This window comes from Malania oleifera, chromosome 11 (assembly GCF_029873635.1).
Source record: "Malania oleifera isolate guangnan ecotype guangnan chromosome 11, ASM2987363v1, whole genome shotgun sequence".
Lineage (NCBI taxonomy): Eukaryota > Viridiplantae > Streptophyta > Magnoliopsida > Santalales > Ximeniaceae > Malania > Malania oleifera.
This window is the reverse complement of record NC_080427.1, coordinates 51,460,272-51,473,779: the sequence shown is the minus strand read 5'-3', so window position 1 is coordinate 51,473,779 and position 13,508 is coordinate 51,460,272. Positions and strand designations below refer to the sequence as shown.

General features: G+C 35.1%; 1 protein-coding gene and 1 non-coding gene across 2 annotated transcripts; one reads left to right on the top strand and one right to left on the bottom strand.

Moving 5' to 3' along the window:
* Positions 1–632: 632 nt before the first annotated feature.
* TRNAD-GUC (transfer RNA aspartic acid (anticodon GUC)) lies at positions 633–704 on the top strand. The gene has a single exon. It is a non-coding gene; the product is annotated as a tRNA-Asp (tRNA).
* Positions 705–1,961: 1,257 nt separating this feature from the next.
* Positions 1,962–9,606, bottom strand: LOC131168358 (serine/threonine-protein kinase STY13-like). The gene is made up of 6 exons (XM_058127723.1): positions 8,743–9,606; positions 8,035–8,167; positions 7,691–7,886; positions 4,406–4,530; positions 4,106–4,264; positions 1,962–2,630 (listed from the first exon to the last, which is right to left on the bottom strand). Exons 1-6 carry the CDS (start codon positions 8,871–8,873, stop codon positions 2,310–2,312), a joined length of 1,065 nt encoding a protein of 354 aa, XP_057983706.1. The 5' UTR covers positions 8,874–9,606; the 3' UTR covers positions 1,962–2,309.
* Between the last annotated feature and the right edge of the window lie 3,902 nt (positions 9,607–13,508).

The following is a 13,508-nucleotide window of genomic DNA, read 5'->3' as shown; positions in this document are numbered from 1 at the left end:
AAGAGGTAAAATTGTTCACTTAATAATACTGAATCTTCTCAATCCTCAAAGCATTTTAAAGATTTTGTTATAGTTCTTAGAAATTCAAAGAGCCTGAGGGCGCTATCATCTTTAAAGAACTTATGTTATGTTGGTGGATTTTATCCTTTACATAACCAATCTTTCAGGAGATAAACTATCTTCAAAGTATAGTTTGAATTCATTGGAACTTCCAACGAACCTAAGAAAAATAATTATGAGATAACTTTCTAATGGAATTACATATGAGTCCATTTCATTTCCCATTATATTTTCTTCGTATAATAAATAATATTAAAAATAAAAAAAATTTCCACTATTATTAAAAAATAAAAAAAATCAAATGTTAATGATGTGAAATTGAATTTTTGTTCATTGATTTCATTTTCTTTTTAAATTTTGACTATCCTTTTTAGGCCAAAATTAAAATAGTGTTTTTTTTCGTATTTTCAAAGGGAGCCTCGCGCAAATGGAATGTAGAAAAGGAAGGATTTGAAATTATATTTTTCCAAAAAAAAAAAACTGTTCAATTCAAATGGATAATTGAATGGCTGAAGAGTGAAGAGAATCAACTTAATCAATCAGTAGTAAACTCACGAAAAAGTTAGCATCAAGTCGTTGTAGTATAGTGGTGAGTATTCCCGCCTGTCACGCGGGTGACCCGGGTTCGATCCCCGGCAACGGCGTTTCTACGTTTTCCTTTTTTGCTTTTTTGAAAAAAAGGCACGCATTTGGAGACTTGTTTTCAAACTTGAAAAGTGGGGAAAGAAGAAAAAAGTAAACCTTTTTGTGGTTAGTTATCAACAAAAAGAAAATTAAATTTATAGTAAAATATGTATTATCTATGTCTACAAATATTTTTTAATAGTTGGTTTATAAAATAACATTAAATCAAAACCTTAGCAAAAGATCTACATTTAAAAAAAAAAAAATTATAATGAGAATTTGTTCAAATAGGATAGTTGAATCGAATTATCGATGAACAGGACTATTGGCTAGTCAATGAGTTTGAATCGATCTTGGTTCTCAAAAGCACTAAACCAAAACCTCAAGTTTTTTTTGATTTTCAAACTTCTAAATAGTTTATAGACAAACAAACCAATTCCAATTACATAATATCTAATGATTTGTTTAGTATGCTTGCAGAATGATTTCTTATAGGGTTATTAAAAATATTTGAAAACTGAATTAATCTGAAAATTTGACACGAATTGAATGAAAATTTCGGTTAACATATTTGTTTAGTTCGGTTTTAATTCATCCTTTTCACAATCATCAATTCTTGGTTTGACTTGATTTTTAATGTTCATGGACGAATGGTTATTCATACCAAGCTGATATATGTATTTATTTATAATATATATAATTATTTATACTATATATTATTATATAAAAATATACATAGAGTACCCTAAATTTACAAAATAATATGTGCAAATATTTTTGGGTGATCGGTTTATGAAAAAAAAAAAAAAAAAGTGAATGCACATATAAAATCAAAACCCAAGCAAAAATTTATTTATTTATTTTTTCAAATATGATGTTGTGATAATTATTTTAGATCGGACAGCCAAACTGAACTGCTGGTTAACCAAATTATTGCTTAGTTAATAAATTCGAAACAGTTTCTATTGGTTTGACCTAAAACCTTCCGCTGGCTCGACCTTTAGAACTCCAATTCAAATAACCAAACTACGAACACCCCTAAATTTTTGTTTGTTCTCCTTTCTTTTGTGTTTCTTTGTATTTTTTCCATAGTTCATCCTATATTTTTCAGAGATGTGTTGTTCTCCTTGTATATTCATAATCCATCAATCAATTCTTCTGCTATCCAAACACAATATGAAATATAATGAAATAAATAAAATTAGACTGCACAATTTTACTCATTCCCCATATACTTAGCAAGCACCCATTACCATCAATCAATCAAATGCACCACATGAAAAAGAAAAGCATGAATGGTTCGAGGTTAGACCATTTATGATTCTGTTTTCAGCGAACATTCATGCATCAAATGTTGGCCTCAATTTCTACATTTGAAGGGAGGTTCTCAGACACCCCTTCTTCCTCTGTCTTCTGCTTTTGTGGGCTAGGCCAGAGTTAGAACAGACTAAGGAGCTCTGCCATACAAGATACAGGGCAGCTACCAGCGGTAACAAAACTGACAGCCTTAACAAATTAACATTTCTTTTGATCAACGTGTATTTTTGTTACATTTGAGAATTACATAGCTTCCCTGATGGATAGCTGAAGACACCACCAGAGAAGGGATTGTGCCCTAGAGACAATTAGTAACACTGGTTAAAACAGAAGAAGAAACCTCGAGGTTTGTTTTCCATGATGATATTGTTATTCGGAGTTTCCGCTGAGTCATCTCTAACTGCCATTAAAGAACTTGTACCAGGAGACTCTGGTGGGAAGACAGCATTCTCAGAACTGTAAACCCGTGGTGGAACAACGGGCTCTGGGGGTGAAATGATCGTGAGATAGCGCAGGAGCATCTGTATTATCTCGGTGAAGTTGGGCCGAGCATTTGGATCTTCTCTCCAACACGAAGTCACAATTAGCGCCAGATCGCCTGGGAGATCCTCTGCACTGGGCCTCACATTCTGCAATGACAGTAAAAGCTCAAATCATAATGCCCAAAAGACGCATAGATGTGAAACTGTGTCATGATGTATTGTAGAGAGGCATACAAGATGTGAAACCGTGTCATAATATATGATATAAAGGTATATAACTGGTAGGCTATGGCTGGTCAATTGCTCACAGCCTGATCAATCAAAATCCTCTACACAACATCAGCTAAGTGAGACTTGTACAATCATGTTAAATTTTGACAGGGGCATCTGAAGAATGGGCCTCAAACTCAGATTACATTCTCATTTTTGTGGTCCTCACACGGGTTTCGCTATTCAACAGCAAGCTTTAGGTCTCTGTTCCACAACTTACAGAGCAACACAGGCAAGAGATGTTTAGGCTAAGGTCCATCCATATGTTGCTCATCTTAAACAGAATCCATATCAAACCAACATCTAGAAGTTGGATGCAACTAATAGCAGATCCCCACCTAGGGTGAGTTAAGACTTGTTTTTTTGTTATTGTTGTATGCAACTAATAGCAAATGATATACATTACTTTTGAAAATTCAGGAACACTTTCCCATGACAACTTGAGGCATCAGATGAATGAGACTAAACCAATCATGGTAATTATTGAGAAAGACAGCTGAACAATAGGCCTCAAATCCGGACAGTTAGAAGTCATTCTTCTCGAAGTTGATTTTAACACTCCTAAGCACTGTAGCTTATGGAAACTGAGACTCCAAATCCCATCTCCAGATATTCAAAATTTGCTACCTTTGAGCGATTTGAAAATCCAAATGGAAACAGCCTTCTAGTTCCAAACTTCCAGGCCAGCCAAGACATATAGTCCCACCAATAATAATTCCTTCACCAAATCCATCTTCTCCCCTAGGGATGCTGCTCTCTTATGTGGGAAAAGACATCTCCTTTGCCGACTACATTTGCTCCCTTCAATAGAAGCCTTCCCCCACTTATGTGCACTTGGGGTGGGGTGGGGTGGGGAGATCTCCTTTAACAAGTAAATCTCGCTTTTGTAGTAGATTCTCTCTTTAATGCAGAAAAAAGAAAAGAAAAAAGACTAGCTCTAGTCTCCCATTCGACGCACCAGATGATGGAATGTCATGTGAAATCAACCTCAATCCAGTGGCAGCATTTCAGTCTAGATGTATTGTTACCCATAAGAATCAAATAAAGAGAGGCAGAGATAAGTTTATTCCAGTGGATCTTAAAGCAAGCAACGATCCCACACCCCCAGCAATTTGTATAAGTGGAAAAGGACCACTTTCAGGATTCAAAAAGAATTATTTTCCAGCAGCAAGAAGACCAAGAGCTGAGAGCACTATAATTGATCTTTTTAAAACAATCTCAAAGTGGAGATCATAAATAGGGACTTGAATACTATTCTACACACCACTAAACATCTTTCTTCCTTAAAACAGCTTTTAGGGGCACCCTTAAGTTAATTGACTCAAACTTACAAGCACTGAAGATATAATTACCTTAAAAGCAGCTGCATACGCGGCCTGCAGATTTGACATGCCTTCAAATGGCAACTTATTATGAATGAGCTCCCACAATACAATTGCAAAGCTGTAGGCGTCCACCTTGTGATTGTAATGCTTCTTCTCTCCATGCCTCAATGTGACTGTACTGTAAAGCTGCCACCGAAAAGGAAGGTGAATTATCACTTTGAAAGTGACACCAATGCTTGAAGCCCTTCCAAAACAAAATGAAAAAAGAAGAAGAAGAAGATGAAGAAAATAAATAAATAAAAGGCTCCACATTATTGAATAAAGCACCTCTGGAGCCATCCAACGATAGGTCCCTGTTTCAGCAGTCATCATCTCTGTTAATGACTCTTCTCTGGCTAAACCGAAATCTGCAAGTTTGACTGTCTTGTGATCTGCAGTCAAGATCAAGTTTTCTGGAAAGAAGAATGGAAACAAGTCATCATATCATTCATCAAGCTTGATTCCCAAAAACAACCAGGACCTGTTTCTATAAATTACTTCAATAGTGATAATCAAAATTTTATGCCAAAAATAATATTCAAATCATGTCTCTAATTAGAAAGATTCAACTTCTCCAGAACCCATCCCAGATTCAATTCATCTGGAACAAATACTAAAATGATACCAGGAACCATGAAATACAATATATAGTCATCGCAAACAAAAATATCAAAAGGCAAACTATGAAAACATACTGAGACAAAATAAATAAATAGATAACGAAAACTCAATTTGACATGGAATATGCAGTACATTTTCAGTACTTCTCAACAAGTCTGACACTATGAAACACTAAAACTCAAGGTCCATAATGTACATACCAGTATTTCTTCACCCAAGGCAATCATATATTTTTATCTTCTAACTACACGAGGATTTCTTCACCCATGGCAACCATTCCTTTTTGTTTTCTAACGACACAAAGATATCTCAAGTAAATAAACACATCTGAAGCAAAGGCATGTTACCAGTTGGCCATAGGTCCATTCTTTTAATACTAGTATTTCTTTACACAGGGACAACAATTCTTGTGTTCTAACCACACAAGGGTATCTCAAGTAAATATCAATGAAGTGCCAAAAGGTAGTCCAGGAACAGCCAGAGACTCGAGCATAAGAGGTCAACGAAACCAGAGAAACAATTAGTTTTCCTAAATCAAATCAACCATGCAACTTTGGAAGCCTCTTGCCAAAATAGTTATTTCAGCCACTCTTGAAACTTGGAAGCTTCTTACCATGCAGAAAAAAATTGGTTATTTCAATGAGTTCCTTTAATCAAATTAAAAAAGCAGAAACAAGTTCTTAAAACTCCTTCTGCCTCAAGAAAAAGTGTATAAGATAAACATGTTCACTCCATAAGTTCTGGTGACGGATATGGAAACATCTGCTTAAATATCCTATTTAGGAACACTGAATCCCAATTCCAATTAAGGATCTGCCATACAAAACCTTGCTGTGCAAGCAAACCATTTCTTCATTCAAAGAAGTTTTGTGTCTTTCAAATGATCTGCTTTTGGATTCTTCCTTTTACACACATCAATCAAGCTCTTCACTCACCCAATCTTGTTCATATCACAAATTCAGTAACATTCTTAGAATTTTCCAGCTTTCAATTCCTTCAAAACTCATCATGCCTTAGTGGGCATTCAATTGACAAATCAATAAAAATCTATGAGAGTTCTTGAAAGCCAGTTCAACCCATTCTCAATTCACATCAACAAATCAAGTTCAAGATAGAGGCTGGATTCAGAAAGATGCAGCACAGGTACATAACAGGTGATACCTACAGGTGACAAATCATCCTCACGAAGGCATTCAGAACTATGAGATATAGACCGAAAAATAATGCTGCCGTGACTCAGGAGAAAAATTAAAAAATAACAATTAAGAAAACTGCTGCCCCTGTGAGGCAACTGTGGATTATAATCTTAAGGTACACACTGAAGATTGTCTCATTGCTTCTCTGCAATAGCCAAGAGAGAGCAATAAAAAGTATAAACACATCAACCTTGAACAGAAAATGTAGGCAATAGGCAATATGTTGCTTGTGATGACTTTTAAAGATGCAAAAGGATTCCAAAGCAGCTCATTTGATTCAAAACTATTTTTCCTGGCTGTTAAACACCCAAAATCAGAAGAAGGGAAACAGTGCACCTGAAACAAATTAATCTTTTAATGTTTGATGTTTGAACCCTACATCATGGAAATAAAGTGAGTTTTTCTAAGCAAGTTTCCAAGTAAACTGCTGAGTGCAATAAATCAGCTTGCTAGGTGATTTTAACCTCAAGGTCCACAATCAAGATTGAATGTAGTTTGGAGTTTCTGGAATAAGTTGTTTGGTTTATCTGATGAAAAGAGTTGGGTATGTACAGACTTGTTTTGGAGGGAAGGAGGGGACGGGAAATCCTGCTTACTTATTTTCAAAGATTTCGAAGGGGATAAAGAAGCTAAAAATCAAGGACTTGTGCAGTTTTCACTGTGTTTTCAGGCATATGGCGGGAAAGAAATGTCCACATTTTTAATGGATGCTTATTCACTTCACCCTCTCTCGAGGAAGGTATTGGTTTTCTTGCCATCCCTTTTGGCTTTCTCTAGTTGCTTCAAAGGAGTTCGCCTTTCATATTTTCAGAGTTTGGCTGACACTGCAGACATGATGTTTACTGCTTTTTTTCTTCTTTAGCATTTCTTTCTGTATTTTTTTTTTGTCTACTTGTTCATTTAGGAGGATATATTATTCTTCAGTTTGTATTGATTTTCGTCCTTAATGAAAGTATTTTTTTCCTATATACCTACAAAAAATTTAAGGGGAAAAAAAAATCTTGCTAGCAGTCTAGCACTAAATTACAATACTTGGAAGCTTCAAACACACAAGCCTCCCTGTTTATTAAAATTTGGGTTCATGTTGAATGCAGCTTAAAAGCAAGTGATAGACAATGTAAGAATATTTCTGGCATGAATTACAGCGGAATCATCAAATTAAAAGTCAACCTCTTTAAACAGAGAGAACTGGTCCCATATTTAAAATTTTTTGGTTTTTAGCAAGACATCACCTCCAATATGTGAAGCCATACAATATTTAGTTCCCACATGCACACCAAATAGAGAACAAGCACTAAAAATAGATGACTACCACAAATCATACAGATGTAATAATCATACGTACAAGGGCAGCAAATAAACTTTAAAAAAATCACAATGTATCAAAGGATCAGTCCTTTTAGATGAAAAGTTAGGTTGTCAATTTTTGGTCGAGCGAGTGTAATAGTTAAGACTGAAGAAAAATTAGAACTTTTTAAGACAGCTAAATTATGAAGAAAGTGCAAAATTGTAGAACCCAGCTAGTTTAAGTATTATATCTCTTGCACTTCAAATTCCATTTTTCTATTTGAAATGTTCGTGATACTGAATTAGAGGCTAAACAGACAAGCAATAAACTCCAAAATTCACAAATATAGTTGATAACAATTAATGAATCAAAATACTCAACAGCAAAGTTCCCTAACCCCACCGAGAATGCTACTTGTCAAAATTAATTTGCCTCACAAATTCTGCACATATTTTAACAAAATTGTACCAGGCTTCAGGTCACGATGTATGATCCCATGAGAGTGCAAGCATTCCATTGCTTGGGCAATGTCAATTGCAAACCCCACTGCAACACGTGTGTCTAAGCATCTTGGTCGCATATTCAGCAAGTATTTACGTAGCGTCCCCCCCAACAGAAGCTCAGTTACAATCACCATCATAGGTTCCTTGCAAGCGCCAATGAACTGGTAATATACAATAACCATGTCAATATTGGGTTTAAGCCTAGTTCATCATCAATAACCCTAATTGTCCAATATCAAATGCAAGAGAGTAAAGTATCAATTACTTCAGCAATTGAAAGATTTATCTCTTATGTGCTTTCAAAACAACCTTCACTAAGTTTCTGTGTTGAACTCTAGATAACATAGCAACCTCTCTTGCAAACCGGGCTTCCTTCTTAGCAATCTCCTCTGGGGTCTCCCCTTTGGGAACGATTTTTATGGCAACATTCTGATTTTTATATCTGAAGAAATCCATCAAACGAACAGTCAGGCAAGCGCATCAAAATCAGACACAATGCCATTAAATGATCCAAATTTACAGGCAGCCCACCAAAAAGAATCAAATTTACAGTTAAGAAAAAATTCATACGCTCACAATTGGGAATTCGTGCAAATTTCATAAGCAAAAAAACCACATGCATATGCAAACTTTCAGAAAAAACGATAAACCCCACAAATCCAAAAGACTCGGGGAAAAAAAATCTAAAAACAGATGACAACTTTGATGCTTGTTGACAGTTGCGCTTTTCAAAAAATTCCCAAAAGAGAAAAAACACGATGTTCTTCACTTAAGCAGGTACATCCCCTGTTAAATTCCAACTCCTCATCCCAAAACACAACAAAAGATTGAAGTAGAAAGGAAGCTATAGCTTTTTGAAATCTAACAGTTGTACTACTCAAACATTGATAGAAAAGATAATAATAATATAAATAAGTCATACTTTTGAGGGGAAATTTAGTAATTATAAAAACTGAGGTTCGAAGATTTGAACAAAAACTAAAAAGGGAAACAAACCATGTGGAGTTATTGACTTACTTTCCCTCGTACACTTTGGCATGCGCGCCCTCCCCAATCCTCGGCCCAACAAAAAGCTGCTTGGGATCGATCAGCCACTTGGCGTCCAAATTGAACCCTTCCACGGACTGAAACTCATTTACAGATCCCATTTCTCTCTGTTCTTTATATTAATAAAAAAATCTACACCAATAACCGGACTTGCATCTAACTACCCACTATCCTTGTACATATCACGCATTTGACTCAAGCAGTGTGAGAAAAAAAAAACTAACTCCTTGAAGCAAATACAAAACAAAGAACTATGGAGACACATGCGCCACCGTTCTGCTGCCATGGCAAGCTTCCCAACACAAACCCATCTCTAGAATCAAAATTTCAGCAGAGGGCAAACAAATAAGAGAACCCCCTATGCTCCCGGGGACGCCCACGAAAAGGGTCTCTGCAGAAATGCAAAAGCAGAGCAGAGAAAGCTGAATTGGGGAAAGAGGGCCAAAACCCTCGACGGAAAACAGAGGTTTTGCTCCAAAAGTCAAGGACCCAGACGGATATGTGCCGATTGGGGAAGGTGGGTAGAACCAATTCAACTTCTCCGCGTGTGGAACTGCTGTGAGGGTATTGATCTGCAAGATAAAGCCGCGGAAGGAAGGAAGGAAGGGAAGGAGTCCCTGTCAAGAGCAGTGGGGCTTGCGTCTAGAAAATTTGGAACGGTGGGGAGAGGAGACAAATTTAGATAAAAAAGGGTGGAAAATCTGAATGCTCTGGAGAAAGATATTTGATAAAATATTAAATACACTGTTCTTTTCTTTATGACAAATAGTGGCGACCTTGGGAAATTGAAGGCAAAAGATGTTGAAAATTGCCAAGGACAATGACCCTCAACATGGGGACAATAAACTCCTACGAGGTCACATATATAGGTGCTACCTCTCTACCCTTTTCCAAAGTCCAAGTAGTTTTATTTTATTTGTTTTTTTATTTATATATTTGTTTTGTTTTGGTTTGGTATGTGGCGTATGTCATCCCCTTCTCACTCCAAAAAAAAAAAAGGTGTTTTCTTCTCTGTGTACATTGAGCTTCTTCTCCCCCCAAGACTCTGTTTACCAGTAAAGAACCAACAACAATCAAAGCTTCGATCTTTTTCAGCAGTAAATACTTTTGCAGGCAGTCATTTCTTCTGGCGGGGTTTTGAGGAAAACCTTCATTGGAGGCAACAATGGAAGGGGTCAAAACTCCAATTCTGTTTTGATGATGCGAGAACTCATGTTTCTGACGAATTGGATAGAAAAGAAGAGGTGAGGTTGCGGATCAATGGCGGAGGACGCTTCAAGGATGCGGGTGGAGTGTAAGGGTGAGGCTTTTGATCGCCAGACGGTTCAACATTTGGTGTCGCTGGTTTTGATCCCCCAATTAAAACACGTTAAATGAAATATCGTAAACGCCAAATGGATCAACATTTTTTTTAAGATGCATCAATTTGAAAAAAAAAAATTCAATCCGAGCTATTTTTATTACAAAAAATATTAAAATTAGAAAAAACTCTCAACATAAATGGTATGCTCCTATGCAACAAATTAGATTATATTTTTGCAATAGAGACGGCATTTATTTTGTATTTAGTTCATTTATTTTTATTTTATTAAATTAAAAAAAATTAATATAGATTGTCGAACATCTCTCTCTCTCTCTTTCTTAGTGTGTTATGCTAACAACTCATCGTCAACATCTCTTTTAAAATTTACTTTTTCTTCTTTTATCATTCACGCCTCTCTGGATTTGTTCTCACCTACTTGCAAGTAGCATAGGATAAAATTGATTTTGCACATATAAATATTCTTTTTTATATATTTAAAAAATAATTATTGAATTTCCCAGTTAGCACCATTATAATACATTTTTAGTGTTAAAAGATAAGAATGACTTACGTCTCATATTATTAATTAGCTGATAAAATTCATTATACGCGCAAAGAGAAAAAAAAAATAAAGATAAAGTGATAGATGATTAATGAATATGCTAATGATCGAGAAGATTTTTATTAGAAATGATTGGACCATAGTATTCCTTTAAAATTTTATTCTCATATTTTTTGGTAGCTAAATACTTTTTAAAAGTATATTTGCGAAATTATAATGGAAGAGGAATGATAAATAAAATAGAAAATCTTTTCAACAATAGATAGTCGAGACACATAAATTAAAATGATCAATTTTCTTCAAAACTCTCCCAAGAGAAAGTGTAGAAAAAGCTAGAAGGGAAGAAGGAAAGAAGAGATATGTGGAAGGGATTAGGGTTCAAATGTATAATAATCATCCTAAAATGTCAAAAGAGTATTATGAACCCATATTTATGAGTTCTCACAATAATAATCCTATAATAGATTAAGACATCCAAATGCTAGTGTCGATGTCCAGTAGTTGTTGCAACATGGTGATGTTCTCCATAGAGGTGGCAAAATGGGTTAACAGGTCTAGTTCGGGCAAGTCAAAAACAAGTCAGGATTAAACGGGTTTGAGTTTTGGTTGACCCGTTTATTAACGGGTAACTATTATGTAAATCCAAACCCGTCTGTTTAATAAATAGGTCACCTGTTTAAAAATATAATTTATTGATTTTAAAAAATTTTAAACATTTCATATAAAATGACATTTAAAAAGAACAATCCATTTTATTTTTAAACACGTCATAAACGGGTGACCCGACCCAAATCTGCCTAACCCGTCTAATAAACGGGCCAGGTATGGGTTGACCTGTTTATAAGTGGGTCAATTTATATTAAACTCAAACTTTTTTTAAACGGATGGGTCACGGGTCACCTGTCAGGTTTTGACCTGTTTTGCTACCCTTAGTTCTCCATGATTCCCTCCCCCTAGTAGGGATCAAGGTATTAGTCCAATAGCATAAAATTTAAATAATGAAGCACACCCTCAAGAATTCATATATCATCCATTTCCAAACAATCTCATTAATGAATGAGAAGCTATTGATAAATACTACGAGCACAAGAAAATATTGTCTAAATATCCATAACTTCTACAATCTTTTATTATATATATATATATATATATATATATATATATATATATATATATATATGGTAAAAGAGGGCAACACCTCCTTTCTTAATTGTATTAATAACCCTCACTTATGGCAGAAGAATACCGTGGAAACAAAAGGACACTTGGGGCTTACATAATAACCAAATAAAAAACACCCTATGCATCAAATCAAACAAAAGATGAAAACAAACCTATACAAATACCAAAAGGAAACCAACTAAACATACCTTATATAAGTCGTACCTATCTTATCCAATCTATATAAACCTTTAATAATTATAAGAAGTTGACTACTATTTGTAAACAAACTTGTAACGCCCCGAACTCTTAAACCTGGGTTCGGCGCGTTATACCTGATCATATCTTGATAGATCATAATCTATAACATACGCAGCAGAAAACATACATCATAATCTCTATCTAACATAATACCAGAGTTTACTAATTCTAACTACCAACCATAATAAATTAATCATCCACTAGTATTCAAATATATACATGTCTCCAAAACATTATCCACTAATACCAGTATGTTTCACAACCATCCATATCTTATAAAACTTAAAATATAAATCATAAAACGTAAAATATGCATATCAAAATTAACATTAAAATATACCCTTTTTCTTATATCTTCCAAAAAATGTTATAAAATCTCAAGCTCTCAAAGCTCGATCCTGAGAAATCCTAAAAAAGATGAATTCATATTTGGGTGAGACACTTCTTAGTAAGGGAAGAAACAATATATTAAACTCAACAGGTGGTCATCATAAGATTATACATATCATTTTATAATATTTGCAAATCATTAACCTAATCCTAAAAGTCATTTTTTGAACCTAACAATCACATGCAAATGTTTACCCACGAGATTACCCAAGGATAGGGGTGATTACCCACCCATACAAGTAGCACCCCTCTGCTCTGATACATTTAGCAACCCGAAGGTCATGATTTAAGCATACCTGGGCACTCACCTTACTTAGTAAGCCCTCAAGTGTTAAATTGATCTTGTATTCACGCATTCAACAATAGTTTACCGGCAAAGGCCCTAAGGATAGAGAATTCTACCCGCCCATACAAGTAGCTTCCCTCTGCCCTAGTGCGTTATGCAACTACTCCCACATTTGAAGCTACTAGTGCACTCGCCTTAGTCAGCAAGCCCTCAGGCGAAGAGTGCGCCCCGCCCAAACGTAACACGTTCTACATACATAAACACTTCTAATATCATAATACATCATTCTTTCCATCATTATACAATCATTCACATTCTTTCATGTTTATAACTTAACATTTCCTTGTATTTCACTTTAAGTGACTCTTTTCCATTTGTATCATTCACATTTCACATTTTATTTCATTACATTGTCATTCCTTGTCATTTCATTTCATAACATTTTTATTTCATTTCTTTGTACTACAGCCGCTCTTCAGCCGTCATTTGTTAGTCCACATAGAAATACGCTAAAATCTGCTACAGTTAGTCCACATAGGAATGCGCTAGAATCTGCTAACCCGACTTTCAGCTGTCGTACCTTTACATGGTTGCATTTAACATACAAAGACAACATATAATTAACATATCATATTTTATTCTCATTACTTTACTTTTTTTTTTTTTTTTTTTAAGAAGGGCGGTACCTCCATTTATTTATTGATAACCCCTCACTTTTGGCGGAGGAATGTCGTGGTTACAAGACAATCAATGAGAGATAACAAAAGACAAAC

What these genes read in the sequence shown, in the direction of transcription:
- LOC131168358 (XM_058127723.1), bottom strand. Translation starts at nt 8,873, where the DNA reads ATGGGATCTGTAAATGAGTTTCAGTCCGTGGAAGGGTTCAATTTGGAC. An exon ending in GCCAAAGTGTACGAGGGAAA is followed by an intron (nt 8,168 to 8,742) that starts GTAAGTCAATAA and finishes GGATTTCTTCAG; the next exon opens with ATATAAAAATCAGAATGTTG. An exon ending in AACACAGAAACTTAGTGAAG is followed by an intron (nt 7,887 to 8,034) that starts GTTGTTTTGAAA and finishes GTATATTACCAG; the next exon opens with TTCATTGGCGCTTGCAAGGA.